The sequence below is a fragment of the Cariama cristata genome, unplaced genomic scaffold (genome assembly GCF_000690535.1).
Source record: "Cariama cristata isolate BGI_N322 unplaced genomic scaffold, ASM69053v1 scaffold8318, whole genome shotgun sequence".
Taxonomy (NCBI): domain Eukaryota; kingdom Metazoa; phylum Chordata; class Aves; order Cariamiformes; family Cariamidae; genus Cariama; species Cariama cristata.
In genome coordinates this window covers 3690-18892 of record NW_009631597.1, presented here as the reverse complement: position 1 = coordinate 18892, position 15203 = coordinate 3690, and the positions used below count along the sequence as shown (strand labels likewise).

The 15203-nt window shown below is 43.3% G+C and overlaps 1 protein-coding gene across 1 annotated transcript; it reads left to right on the top strand.

Annotated features, from left to right (window-relative positions):
- The first annotated feature begins 1095 nt into the window (after positions 1 to 1095).
- Positions 1096 to 5686, top strand: LOC104166172 (ovalbumin-related protein Y-like). The gene is made up of 7 exons (XM_009706017.1): positions 1096 to 1263; positions 1925 to 1975; positions 2596 to 2724; positions 3498 to 3615; positions 3835 to 3977; positions 4322 to 4477; positions 5285 to 5686. The coding sequence occupies exons 1-7, from the start codon at positions 1096 to 1098 to the stop codon at positions 5684 to 5686; spliced, it is 1167 nt and encodes a 388-aa protein (XP_009704319.1).
- The last annotated feature ends 9517 nt before the right edge of the window (positions 5687 to 15203 follow it).

The following is a 15203-nucleotide window of genomic DNA, read 5'->3' as shown; positions in this document are numbered from 1 at the left end:
AGCTAGGGGAAATTCCACCCTAGCAAGGTTCTCTCTGCTTATCTCAACATATGGGAAGTTATAAGTGGTATAAACACTATACTCCTGCATTAGAGTTTACAGTCTTGTATTTTCTATTCTGCGTTGTCTTTACTAAAAAATCCTTCCCTTCACTACTAGATGAAATGCTAGGTGCTGAAACTACAGGGAAAATTTCACAACAATGCCAGAAAAAGGGCATATTTAAATATTGAAGATGCAAAGAGCTTTGTAAATTAAAAACAAGGCTAAACAAGCACTGCCTTATTAAAAAGTGGATTTTACGGAAAAGGTGATAATAAAAATTAAAGAACACTTTTTAAAAACAGAATGAGATATAATTGAGTCAACAATGAATGGAATGTACTAGTTATAGATGTTTGTCATAAACTGGATCAATTTGGTAAATCATTTGCAGTCTCCATTGCTGTGCTTTCATTATCCTATTTTAAAAAATTAACTTAATGTTGCTAACATTTGAGACTGCTGATAAAGCAGGTGGTGTAAGAACCCTGCTTCCATTTATACTAGGCTGAAATTAGAGTAAACCTAGAAAACCTTATGCTGTTGCTTCAGACTTGCACATTGTATACTGGAATTAACTGTAGTTCGGATCATAGAGGGCTGATCTGTTAACTGATCTTAAAAGTGATGTTAAAAACTATAGTAAAGAACCTGGTTTGGAATCTCAAAAAAATGAAGATTCTGAGAACAAATCTATGTGTGGTTTTTTTCCTTAAGAGACAAGAAAAGACTGTGAGCTTTTTTCAAGGTAACTAATACTCTTTGCAACATTTTCAACAATACGGTACACATATACAGAGGAGAACTCAAGATTCAAATAAAAGATTCACTAGCCTATGCATACCTAGTAGCTACCCAGCATTTTGATTGCTTATGAATCCAAAAGCATGTCTGCCTTTTAAATCCACATCACTGAATACTGTTTGCTGAAAAAAACCCCAGTGCACTAAGTTCAGGGATTCAATTGCACTGACTTTCTTGCATTACAATGAATATATTTCATCATAATAAATCAGACCCTTTCTGTTCACTTTAGAGAACACTGATTTCACAATGGGCTCCATCAGTGCAGCAAATGCAGAATTTTGTTTTGATGTATTCAAAGAGCTGAAAGTCCACCATGCCAATGACAACATCTTTTATTCCCCCCTGAGCATCATTTCAGCCCTGACCATGATTTACCTGGGAGCAAGAGGTAACACTCAATCTCAGATGGAGAAGGTAAGTTACTTACATGGGTGTAAAGTGACCTCTACTTATGCTTGTTGTTCCTACCAAGTAACACCACTGAAATATATTATCTACTGATGAGGTTCTCACCTATTTTAATGCACAAGAAGTAAGCCAAAGTCATAAAATGGATAACTGGATTGAGAGTTATTGAGAGAAAATATTAAAAATTATATGTATTTTCACTGCAAGGGGCAGTTATCTTTGACATAGAAAAAAAAATAGCTGAAGGACAATAACAAAATGGATTACCAGTCAGCAAATTTTATTGTACAATTTTTTTCTAAATTCTGATGTCTTCCAGATAGATGTGATCAGATTTTTTTTTTTAATATATAAAAGGGATAAATCCCAGGAAGAGAGGAAGACAGAATATTATTATCAGTACATAATATGTAACTCAGTTAATTTCTAGACATTCACTAGAAAAAATATAATCTAATCAGAGTGGTATTTACAGTTTCTAAGAAAGCCACAGAGAGCATAAACCAGTTGCAAGCTCACTTGTAAATGTTTAGTTCGTCTATGTTCTCAGTTAGCGCTTTTTTTTTCCTGAGCGAACAGCTTCACCTCAAGCATCATGTATAAATCTCAAATTCACATCATTTTTGGTCATGCTTGTCATTTCTACCATGGGCATTTTCTCTTGCAGGTTCTTCACTTTGATAACGTTACAGGAGTCGGAAGCACTACTGACTCCCAGGTAGAGAAATAACTTCATCTCCCTTTCTGTCTTTTCTCCGCACAATGAAACTAGAACTGTTCTGGCTGTCCTCCTGGCAGTTTCCGACCTTGCCAAAAACTATGATAACGCTCTCAAACCAAGGAGACCTGTGGAGGGAGGGAAGGAGGGTGTAACTCACCTATTTGTTAAAACCCAGGGAAATAAGGCAGGTTGCACATCCTGCACCAGAACAAGTGACAGTGCGGGGGCAGGATGCTTTGGGCACCAGATTGCCTTCCTGGGCAAGTGCTGCTGGGGGACAGCATGTGAAAGGGGCTGAGCACCTGGAACCAGGGGACAGCAGTCAGACTTGCAGCTGAGGGACTCCAAAGCAGGGCAGGATGATGCTGGGCAGAGAAGAGCTCAGAAGTCTCCATGACAGGAACACAAATGCACTCCTAAAAAAGGCATATTTCAGGGGACTTATCTTGAGAAGGATGAACTTGTCAGTTCAATGCACCATCACCACAGCACCTGCTGTCCCAAAGATCCACTGCAGCATGACTCTTAACTGATAGGGACAATCCTTTAGGGTCTTATTTCCTAGATAAGAAGAAACTAATGCAATGTATTTTCTTATTTTCATGACATCACCTCAGTGTGGCACTTCTGAATACATCCACAGTTCAATCAAGGATCTCGTCTCAGACATCACCACACCAAATGCTACATACTCACTCAAGATCACTGAGAGACTCTATATTGAAAAAACATACCCCATTCTTCCGGTGAGTTTTACTGTGACCTGACTTCAGTGACATTCCCCATCAAGGCCCCTGTGACTCTACCCTAGAGAAGCACCACCAATAATAGCCCACTGTCTGTTGATGAAGAGGTGATTGTGAGGCGTGAGGGGAACTGGTTCAGAATGAATTTGAACCTTTCTGTAACTGTTAGGTGGAGGCCAGGCAAAAGAATAATGGCATCAAATATGCCCATGTTGCAACAGTCACAGGGAGTAATCAGGATTGCTGTTCATTTGCTAGAAAATGGCTTTTAATGAAAAAAGTAACTTTTAAGGGAAATTAAATACACTTTATGACTTGAAAGCATGAAGATTGACATTGTCAAATTTGGATTTTTTCAAAGCCAAATATCAAATCTTCCCAGTGACAGGAAGCTTTGTTTTTGAAATCTAAGAATGTAAGAACGCAGTTTTCAAAATAAAAAGTGGGCACAAAGAGAAGGAAACAAACATTGTATGTCCTTTAAAATGTTTGTTAAACTGAAAGTGTTTTGGTAAAAATGAAGAAAATATTTCAAAATTTTAACTTAGAATCTTATCTGAAAAAAAAGTGCCAGACTAAATATGTGAAGTAGGCTTTCTTGCCCAGCTTTAAGATTCAGTTACAGCAACACAGCTGTGACTGACGTGTTCAAACACAAGGGTAAAAGTTCACTGTTCTTTCAACAATTCTGCTTCATTTCACAATCTTGCATTTCACATTCATACATTTTCAAGTTCTCATCAGTCTGACAACTGCCATCCTTCTGCTTACAGGAATTCTTAAAGTGTGCAAAGGAATTCTACAAAGTAGGGCTGGAAGAAGTTAACTTCAAAACAGCTACAGAGGAAGCAAGACAGCTCATTAATTCCTGGGTGGCGAAAGAGACAAATGGTAAGGACTGAAAAATGGGTAGCGGATATTTTCTCCTTCCTACCATAATCTATACCCTTGCCTTCCTCTCCTCATAATGTCTGGAAAAAATGGGTCAAGCAAGAGCAAGTTGCTTATTGCTATGATGTGCCCCTCCCACCCCATGCCCTTCATGGCAGGCATTTGTACTCACCAGAGGAGGTGTATCTTACCACTCTCTGCCCTGCCTCTTTCCTAAAGGACAGATCCAAGATTTCCTTGCATCAGGCTCTGTTGATCCCGATACTGCACTGGTCCTTGTGAATGCCATTTACTTCAAAGGGATATGGAAGACGGCGTTTAAAGAAGAACTCACTCGGGAAGTGCCTTTCAATGTGACAGAGGTAGGAGTGCACAGACACAGCTTCTGGCCATGACAGCTGTTGGCTCCCACAGCCAGCAGTCCGGGAATTACACATACAACCTGTTGCTGTCACAGGTCGGGTGATTTAGCTGGGTCCCTCGCTGTCCGTGCCTGGGCCTAAGGCCAAGGAGCGTTTGCGAGAGCTGTGCCTGACCAGGCTTCCAGGGCACACCAGCAGACGAGAGGAAAATGGAGACACAGCTCTTCTTCAAAGGCAACATGCTTGAAGATCGAGTCCTGTCCCTTTCAAAGGGCTTGTACACCTGACTGCTTAAAGGAAAAAATGCTGCTCGGTCATGTCGTCTCACATTTCTGTTTTTGCAGCAAGAAAGCAGACCTGTGCAAATGATGTGTCAGAACGGTACCTTCAAAGTGGCAGCGGTGACTGCAGAGAAAATGAAGATCCTGGAGCTTCCGTATGCCAGCGGGGAGCTGAGCATGTTGGTGCTGTTGCCTGATGATGTCTCTGGCCTGGAGCAGGTACGGCCCTGGCAGGGGAAGCAGCAGAGTTACCACTTCAGTGGGATTTGGCTGCCATCAGACCTTTTGCTGCCCATTTACATCCCAGCTGCCCACACCGTGGCTGTGCTCGGCAGTTGGGAGCACAAAACCCCCTTGGGTGCTCCCAGGTGCTCAGGTAGGGACTGGCCTCTTAGGAGAGCCCTGGACTCAGGCTAATAAAATGAAGGTAAAGGAGCATAGTGCTGCTGTAGCCCTGCAGAAGAGGATGTTGCTATATGCACCGATCTCCATCAGGTACCACAAACAGACATACTAGCAGGTTTTTTTTTTCCATTTTGAGTCATTTCAGTCTTCCAGGAGAGCACTGAATGGTTTGCTAAACAAGAAAACTTTATCCAAGGAGAAATAAAAACCAGAGGTGATTAGGAAAGCATTCCAAGAGCTGACTAAAGGGCAAATGAGAAAAGTAGCATTAGAAAGGAAGTAAGATGAGGGAAGGGATCAATAAAATATGTTCCAGGAGGAACAGTTTTGGGACCAATTTGATTTGATGTTTTCAAGAACTGTATTTTCACAAATAAAAGCCTTGATCTGATGAAGAAATTTTCAGATGAAAAAGTTTTGGAGAACTTCATCCAGACAGATGAGATACAGGCTGTAGTCAGGACGAAGCATACAGGATAAACAAATACATTTAAAGTTAAGTATCACTTCTATTGTGTACACAAAGTAAATGGAAAAAAATAGTAACAAATGGTATAAACACAGCTGTTAAGGCCATTGCACCCTTGTCTCAGTCATTTAATTCACTGCCTTTCTTTGCAGCTTGAGAACAAAATCAGCTTTGAAAAACTCATGAAGTGGAGTAGTCCCAATGTGATGGAAAAGAAGAGAGTGAAAGTGTACCTCCCGCGCATGAAGATGGAGGAAAAATATAACCTCACATCTGTCTTAATGGCCTTGGGTATGACTGACCTGTTCAGCCCTTCGGCCAATCTGTCTGGCATCTCTTCAGCAGAGAGCCTGAAGATATCTGAGGCCATCCATGAGGCGTACATGGAAGTCAACGAAGAGGGCACTGAGATGGCTGACTCAGCGAGTGTGATGGGAGACATCAAAGATTCCTCTGAGTTTGAAGAGTTTAGGGCTGACCACCCATTCCTTTTCTTGATCAAACACAATCCAACCAACATCATCCTCTTCTTTGGTAAATATTGGTCCCCCTAAAGAAAGAAAGTTCTGGAAATAATGCTTACCTTCCCCTCAGAAGCAGATCCCCTTTACTATAGTATTGTAGCGTAATCTCATCTCTTCAATATTTTCTCCAATTGGAAAGTCTTCAATATCTACGAAGGAATTCTTGAAGAAGTGTGTGACTTTTCAGATCTTTAGGTGCAGGTATTTCTGCTCACGCAAATTGTATTCAGGAGCTATATCCAGGATTGAATGAGAATTTCAGGTGGTAGCTTAAGAATATTTCCTATCATCATTTAATGACTTGAGAGACAGGGCCAGTGTTTTGGGGTTTGTGAGAAATCCTGCTACTGCTATTGAGAATCTGGTTTCTTTATAGGAGTTTTGTGAAATAAACACAGCTTTCAGAATAATTGTGTTCCTTTCTGTTGAACTTGCTGGGCAACCATCCTTGAATTCATGCCTGGACAGCCTGCAGATGAAATTCTAAACTTCAGCAAAGCATTCTCTTCCAGGAATGCATTTGGGCTTCTTTCTGCTGCACATACTGTAAGGCTGTGTCTTTTGTTCTGAGGGAGCATACAGAAAATCTACCATTTCTTCATAAATCATCATCTCTAAATACAACATCTTCATGATTGATGTAATTTCCCATCTTCATTCCAGTGACATACCATTGATTTTGTGAATGTTAATTGGTGGTCCTTCTATTTATTCTAATAAACGCATTGCAAACTAAACACATCATTACATATTCTGGCTTATTGCACCACACAACATGAAACATATGATATAGTGGGTAATGATTACTGACAGAAGTGGTTCAGACTAGGATTTAGATCCTATTTTCAAAACCAGAACGTACCCATATATGAAGTCATTAAACAGCTTCAGAATTTTTTTTTAAATTTTGAGCTTAAGCAAGGTAAACCCTACAGCTCCTATTCTTACCTTGAGTTTATCTCCATATGGCATATCAAATAACTAATATTTTTTTAATTTACTGTTGTATTTCTAGATAGTTTTAAAAGATTTCCACTAAGTGTCCTCAGTAAATATATCAAGGTGATGCCTAAGAGATATAACTTCAAAAAAATGCGGAGTGTTTGTCTTAAAAGATGGGCTGCTTCAGCTCTCTAATATCCATAAGAATCATATGAGGAAATCTTTCTTATTACTTCCTGATGTAATAATCCTCTAGAGATGTTATTTCTTATTTCATAGTCTTTAGAGGGAAGGTTCTATAGGTTACAGTTTATCCAATTAAAAAGAACGTTAGTATTAATTGCTGAGTTAAGCAATCTTCCTTCTGCTGGGATATACATGCAGAAGTGCAAATTACTGTACCAGTACTTTAAAAGTGCTTAAAAAAGGAGACACATGGCAGTACCTCAACAATTTGCAAAGTCAGCATTAAATATAACTTGAAATGATGATGCTGGCAGCAGGGAAACACATTTTCATAGCTGCTATGAAGTCTATGGGAAAACTGCAAATACTGGTCTTCCCGACAGTCATAAAGGATTAGTTATGGTTAGTGCAAGTATTCAAGCAAAAATTATTTCAAGAGATATGACATTTGAAGGTTTACTGTGTACATTATGTTCTGCTTCCCTTATAGCCAAAAGCAGTCAACAGAGTTTTACTGCAACTAAAAAAAAAAAAAAACCAACAAAAAAGGCAGGATTTGTAAAATCCTGTCCTAAGGAGAAGAGTGTGTAAGGTTATTAAACAATAATAAAACTGTTACTAAACTGAAATAAGCATGCCTGTCACTCTGCACTTTCTAGATACAATGACAATAAAACTATCAACATTTATTATGGAAGTACTTATCACATAACATGAAGAAAAAAACCCCTATTCTCTTGTTTAATCGTTCTTTTGTTTGATGATTGTTTCAAAGCAAAGAAATGGAGAAAATCAAGGCTGGAATGGTAAGTAAGTGGCTTCCTAAAACTACACACAAAAGAGGTTTTCAAGGCACAGAGTCCACCTCATGTCCTCACTGTGAAACAGAAGTATTTGACCCATTTTAAACTGGGCCATTAGGTGTCACTAGGGATACGATGTGATGGCTATCAATCTTCTGAAAGACAGACATCTGTTGAAATCTAGGTTTGGGAGCTTAATGTAGATTCCAATTTTGTTCTTATTTTAATTTTTGTGCAAGCAGATGGTTCTGATCAACGCACTGAAAATGTAGACCAGTAGCACTGTGCTTGGAACACAGTAAATTTTTAAGAAATAGGCAGAAAAATTCTTCAGTGACAGTCCAGAGGCATTTTAAGATGTCTATGTCCTGAATGAAAAAATAATATCACAATCAAATACTGTAGAAGGGATAGAGCTATTTGGTTTATGAAGGAGAAAATGTCCTCCTTAGAGGCTAAAATGAGAAGTGCAGATTCAGCAACATTGAATAAAATCTGTACCCCCATATCAATAGCTGGGCTTAGCACTGTGCCTGTGCATTGCTGGTCTGGGCCAGCAGGACCTGCTATAAAGGCACTGCTATGGTGAATGTGGCTGCTGCAGCCCCCACGGGTATTTGCTCTTCTGCAAAGAGCGGCATGGAGGGTGTTACAAAAGGATGAGGGAAGAGTAACACTGCCTGCTGCTTCCCAGATGTGAAGTCCAGCAAGAGTTTAAAAACATTAATCCCAGTTCCTATGAAGTCTAGGCATTGTCCAATCGTCCTTTTTGTTCCCTGGCAGCATAACTGAAGTTGGTATGTCAATAAATTGCCATCTGTCCATCTGCTACATTCCATTTGCACTGGGGGTCTGTGGAACAAAAACAGCCACGTGCAATCACATTCTTTTTAATGCTGCATAGGGCAGCATTAGAATTGCTCTGTAGACTAAGTGTGCCTTTCCTTCTCCTGTCGTTTGGGGATGGGTTGGAGCTGACATATCTTCTCTGCCCTTTGAGGAATATAACTGTCTGAGACCATTCCACACACCTCTGCTCATTTGACTTGCAAGAAAGGCCTACCTTCTCCTAAGCAAACCAAATCCATGGCCGAAGGCACAAAACTTTTCAGGTAGTATGCTCTAATCATAGCCACCAGAGGAAAAGCACTCAGAGACCCTCCCGGACTCCAGCGGAAAAGCTGCCCTGGGCTCCCAAATGATATTTGAGAATGCACAGCACGCTCAATCAAACTGAAAGCTACATATCCACTGGGAAGGCTTTGACAAAGAGCAGTGGTTCAGTTTTCTGTTTCTTGTGGCTAGTGAGCTAAGATTCTTCAACCTGGAAAAGAGAGAGCAGAGAGGGGATTGTCAAGGAGTGGCAAGGGTGAGGCTGCTTGGCAAGGGAAGGGCACCCAGGGCAGCAGGTGAGAGCAAGGCCGCAGGGCAGGGGCCTCCCCGATAAGGTGTTCAATGCTATAGTTCCCAATACTACCGCTATGGTCCAGTGATTCCCAAACAAGTCTGTAGTGATGAGGTAGGTCAAATATCAAGCCTGGAGGTTAAGTCCACACATCAGGGTCTGTAGTGGTCCTAGCCTGAAGACTATTTTACAGTGAGGAGTTAGTGACCCACATAAAAATTTACCTGATCAGGCACAGGCATGTGCTGTGCTGTGCTGTGCTACGTCATGCTTGAACATTTTGCTTGGCCTCCAGGCCTATACTGTGCTGAACATATCACGTGGCTGCAGGATAAACTTTGCCTGTTAATCATAATGGAGGGGATTGTAGAAGGTCCCAAACTGGCATCTGGTAACGGTGCTGCTGGCACATCCTTGTCTTTATCTTGAAGTAAAGCAGCATGTTTCTGTATAAATATACTTTTCTTCAACAGTAGAAATGATAAACAGAGTTGTTTACTTCTAAGAACATACCTATAAAAGCTGTAAAGATCACACCACCAGTGAACCTGTGCATGCATGGGATATGCACACTGTGCTGTGCCCTGAATAAAGATCCATCCAATGCTGCATAGCTTGGGGTACCCACCACCTGAAGGGGCATGAAATTATCTGTGCTATCTCCTTTTCCCCTCTCATATTATCTCTAATAAATTGCATTTTAATCAGTTTCTTACTAGTGTCCAAAACGAACACTTGCAGTCGTGCATTACAGGGTCCATCTTGGTGAGGTTCATCACCAGGCATAGGCATGCAAGGTAGCAAGGACCACAATCAAGAGACTCAGTTTAAATTCTTCTCTCAATTGAGGGGGCTGTAGACTACCATGGAGGTATGTCACAGCTCTATCACAAACAGTGGTCTGATTCAAGGCTGGGCAGTTACTTCAGATGTGCCAGAGCCCAGGCAGCCAAACTTCTAGGAGAAAGATGATGTTCTCAAGAGCAGAGGTTTCTGAAGTCCTGGATGATATGCAGACAATGACAGAGATTGACTATTCAAATTCTCTTCTGACACAGGAACTTAAGGGTATTAAAAAGAAGTTAGTAGAAAGCAGTTAAAAAAAACTACATAGAGGTAGCTGAGAACAAGCAACTGAATGATGGACCTTGTGGTCAATGGATGCTGGAGATAATAAAATTTTACATGATTTTAAAGGGAGACTGGACAAAACCATGGAAGAGAAATCCATTGAGAGGTAATAAATATATACAAAATACTACCAGCTATTGAAATCCTGGGACTGAAAACAGCCAATGTTAGGATCCTGAGAGCATGACCAGCTTCAGCAGAAGCTTTCCCCCACACCCTCTGCGCATGGGCTCAGGAGCCTGTATTGGGCACCATTTTGGTACTAGGGATGGTCTTTGTGAGAGGAGGACATGAACTGTCCTTTACCAGTCACAGCCAGTTGCAGCTGGCCCTGTAATGAATTAAAAGAACTCACTGTATGCCAAATCTTCAGACACTGAGAGGACCATATGACACCTCTGCTCAAGCATAATTAAGAAAGAGTGGCAGGAGAAATGTGAAAGATGTGTTTGGAGAAACAAAACAGAGGAGACATGTGGAAGGAGATGCTATTGAGAGCACAGCTGAAGGCGCACTCTTGGGAGGAGGTGCTCCATGCCAGAGAAGACACCTCTGAGGGACTGCAGCCACGGGCAACACATGCTAGGGCAGTGAGAGCCCAGAGGGTCTGCAGCAGCCCACAGGTGATGGACACTGGAGTAAGGACATCCCTGTGGAACTGCAGCCCATGGAGCAGATGAGCACAGGAAAAAAGTGAGCAGCAACAACTGGCAGATAGAAACAGTTATACACCAACCCCAACCTCTTGCATTGCTTGCTGTTTCACCAAAGGGACTGGAAGCACAGAGCGTAACAGTAAAGCTGAAACTAGGAAGCAGAGCAGGAGAGTTTTTGGACTGGAGTTGAGTGTGGGGAAGCGGGATAAAAGTTTTTGTTTCATAGTTTGATACATTGTTTTTTGTCAATACCTGAATCAAGAACAAAAATTTTGTTAATCAGCATGAAATTATGTGAAACTCCCCAAGTCAAGACTGTGGCCCACCACAGAAGCCCATTTCAGCTGAGCCTTGGCACTTCAGTCCCTGCCTGAAGTACACTGTAGGTGCCTGTCTCGAGCCCTGCCTGCTGACGTACCTCAGACCCAAACCTTGTAGCCTTGTCTCAAGACCATCTCTTTTGCACCTAAGTGGGTGACAGGGCTTCAGTGCACTAATGAGCCTTTAATGATCCTGACCAGCCACACCTGGAGCCTCTACCCACACCTATGGGCCCAGAGCTCTAAGCTATGCCCTGGATATTCAATCCCTCTCTGTGCTACATCAGAGGTGTATCAGTCTCCAGATCAAACACAGCTGTGCCCATGCCTGGCTAAGGACTCCTGGTGTGACCTTGGCCCTTGTTGTGATCACTGGACCTGAGCCTAGCTCTGATGTGTGAATTGACATGTGTTTGTCTTTGGATCTGCCTCCTAGCCATGGCATTGCCTTAGGATCTGGAGTCTTGGTTGGAGCTATCTGTGGTCTCTGGGCCTGCTCTGCTGGGTCTGAGCCCTGGTTGGTGAGGCTTCTGCCCTGCTCGCTGTGGGATCCCCCTTGCCTCCTGGTTTGTCTTCCTTTGGGGAGAAGCTGGCCCTTACTGCTCCCTGACAGTGAGCTTAGGCCTCCTTGAGACCTCTGCTGAGCACCAAGTCTCTGGTCGCACAGGGCCTTGTCCCTACAAAATTTCCTGATCTCCGCACAGCAGTCACCCATTACTCAGACCCAGGCTCCTGAGTGAACCCCCTTCCACCCAGCCGGACCCTCCTTCCCCCCAGCTTGTGCCGAAACAGCCTCCAGGACCTCTTCGGGTGGCCTGACACCTTCACTCAGCCCCCTGACCTCTCATGCAATGTCCCTTTCCAACCCACTGTCCCTGCCCTGGCTCTGTGTCCCCTGAAATAGCCCACTAACACCCCACAGCCACTGAGTCACTCTAAAGCAAGTCCCTCCTGAACCCAGGTCTCTGTGAGGAGTGAGGACAGACCTTCCTCAGAGGGGAGGCTGCTGTGTCTAAGCCCTGAGGGCACTAACAGCCCTCGCTGGCCTGACCTCCCATGGGACATCCCCCACCTGCCCACAGCCCGCCACCACATGCTATCCCCCCCGATGCTGTCAACCCCTGCCCCAGTGACACCGCATCAGGGCCGATCTCCAGCTCCTCACAACCCTGCTCTGCCCGGCCATGGGCCCTCTTGATCCCAACTTGCAGACTGATTTCCTGGCTTGACCTTGGCCCTGCTCTGTCACTATGGACCTGCCTGGTGGTCACTGAACCTGATCGCAGCCTTCACTTATGGATTGACTTCCTGGCTTGGTTTTGGACCTGCCCTATCGCTATCTTGCCCTATGATCTGAAGACTTGGTTGGACCTGCCACCATTTCAGGGTCTGTCCTGCTTCCCCTTCTCGGGTATCATGGGGCTGGGTCCTGGTCAGTGAGTCTCCCATCCCACAGGGAGCAGCCAGCTCTCACTGCTCCCTGACCCTGGGTTCTGTAGATGGACCCTGGCCCTGGTTCTTCTCTTGCTGTTGATGGATGCTGTTACTGGCACTCAGTTCTGCCTCCCTGTGGCCAGATCTTGTGGTGTGGCACCAGCTGGTGAGGGCATTGCCCACCCTGAGGGTGACCCCTGGCCAAGCTCACCGTCCTCATAGAGCAGCCCTGCTCCTTCTGCTCCTGGCAGTCCAGCTAATTTTCCACCCACAATATTGTCTGCTTATTCAGTCTATAGCTCTCCGATCTGACTACAAGGATATTCTGGGAGATCATTCTGAAGGTCTTACTAAAGTCAGGGTACACCAAATCGATCAGGAGAGATTTACCCATGGTAAATCTGTCCTGGCTTTTCCCATCATGTTTTGTTCCTTCATGTGTCTTGAAGTGCTCCCAGGAGGCTTTGCTTTGAAGCCTTCTGTAGTGATTTGAACTCGAATACAACTGTACATCAAGGAGTTAGTGATCCACATAATGGTTGACACGAAAAGGCACAGGCCTGTGCTGTGCCAAGCGTATAGGTTGCCTTCCTGTCCTGTTCTTTGCTGCACGTACCCCTGGGCTGCAGGTAAACTTTGGGTGCCAATCACAAGGAAGGAACCTGCAAGTAGCTCCCACTTGGCATGAGTGCTTGAACCACCTGTGTCCTTGTATTTATTGTAAAGTGAAGCAGCATGTTTTCATGGGAACGTCCTTTTGTTTCACAGTAGAAATGAATTTAATTGTTTTCTTCTTTAGAAAATCCTGCAAGAGCTCTAAAGACCAAAGTGTCAATGAACATCTCTCTCCATGGATGGGACCTGCACTGCATGCCATTCCTTGACTTGTCTAAGGCTGCACAACTTGGGGTTCCCTGCATCTGAGGGAATGTAAGATGATCTATACTATCATCTTTCTCCTTTTAACGTTAGCTGCAATAAATGGTATTTTAAGCAGTATCTTACGGAGTCTGAGTGCCTTTCTTAGCGTGGATCATAACACTAGCCCTAGTGCCTTGCAGCAGTGCACTACACCTTTTCAGTGACTGCAGACCTGTAGTCTCCTGAATTTTCCTTCTTTCCCTTTCTGAAAATTAGTGACTTTTTCAAATCATCAGGAACCTTCCCCAATCATCCTGACTTTTCCTTAGTCTTCTTTTTGATGTTATACCTAAAGAAGATTTTCTTACTGCTCTTCTCATCGCTTGTCAGTTTTACCTCCAGCAGAATTTTTGCTTTTCAAATTCATTCCCTGCATGCATGGGGAAAGTTTCTATACTCCTGCCCGGTGGATTCTCCTTGCTTCCAACTCTCATACACTTTCTTTTTGCATTTGAGCTCAGTCAGAATGAAGGCACCTTCATGATCAGAGACAGCCTGTATACTGCTTCAGCAGCAAGATATGTGGTGTGTATGGGAGGAAGTGAAAGGCTTTGCATGTAGGTGAGGCTAAAACTCGTTCAACCACAGTGAGGACGATCTTCAGGTTCTGGGTCAAATACTCCCATCCAACCTGTTATGGGTCTATGCGATGTGATCATTGCAAGTTATGCCATGAAGGCCACATCAACCTATGTCAGATTAAATATTCACGGGAGAGCATTAAGAAATCATCTAGCTGTTCAACGAAGGCTGAGCCCATGTCAAGTTAAGGTGAATGTAAGACCTGATATGGGATGTCACAATGACAATTAAGGGCAAAGACAAATGCTCCTGTCACAGTCTGTGAACGATCAAGACAGCACTGCAGACAACAATGTCCACCTCCTTCAAACAGCGCAGTGCTGCTGCAGAAAGGTGCCAGGTAGGCTACGAGCTCCTGTTTGAAGGAGCTTGACCAGACACTTCATTTTCTTCGTACTGGGGAAAAAATACAGTCCCACAGACCAACTGAGAGAGAAACCATCATTGATATCTACAGCACCAAGGTCTGCAATGACAACCAGTTAGACAGTCAGCTGCAAGCACTCTGGGTAAAATGATTTCTCTCTCTGTGAATGGTTGCTTCTGTTCCTCATTGAAAGACAGCTTCCAGATTCACAATGTGGAATAAAGACAAACACAAAACAATTAACATGCTCCTTCCTACTGGTGAAAGAGCAGGAACAAGTAGTAGAAGAAAACCACAAGTTCTGTATAGGTTTTGTGATTGGAAGAGAGGCTTTGGTCTGTGAGCTGACCTGGACTTCATATCCTTTTGGATAAAAAATGGCTTTTATACTCTCAGGTGTCCAAGGCTCAGGTACTCAAGAGTCTGTTGGTTTAGGGACAGCTCCACAATGAAATGCCTGGCAGAGGAAAGGGCAGCAGAGCCTTAGCTGACCTCTTTCTTGGGACAAGCATTGTCAAGCAAGGATGTGTGACAGAACTGTTTGTACCACTTTGCACAGCTGTGCTGGACAGAGCAATCTGTTGCCAGTTGTCGCAGGTAGGCTTCCAACTGCAGGAAGGTTTGCTTACATTTTCTGCACACCATGTCAAGCAGACTATACAAGACCTTTTGTGTGTTGACGCTATGCTGATGGCCTGTTCTGATCTGGTTCTTCATTTGATCATGGGTAGATTCTGTTGCTTACAACTGACCCTGCATTAACTATTGGTTTGAGCACAAAAAACCAAAATGGGCCTCTA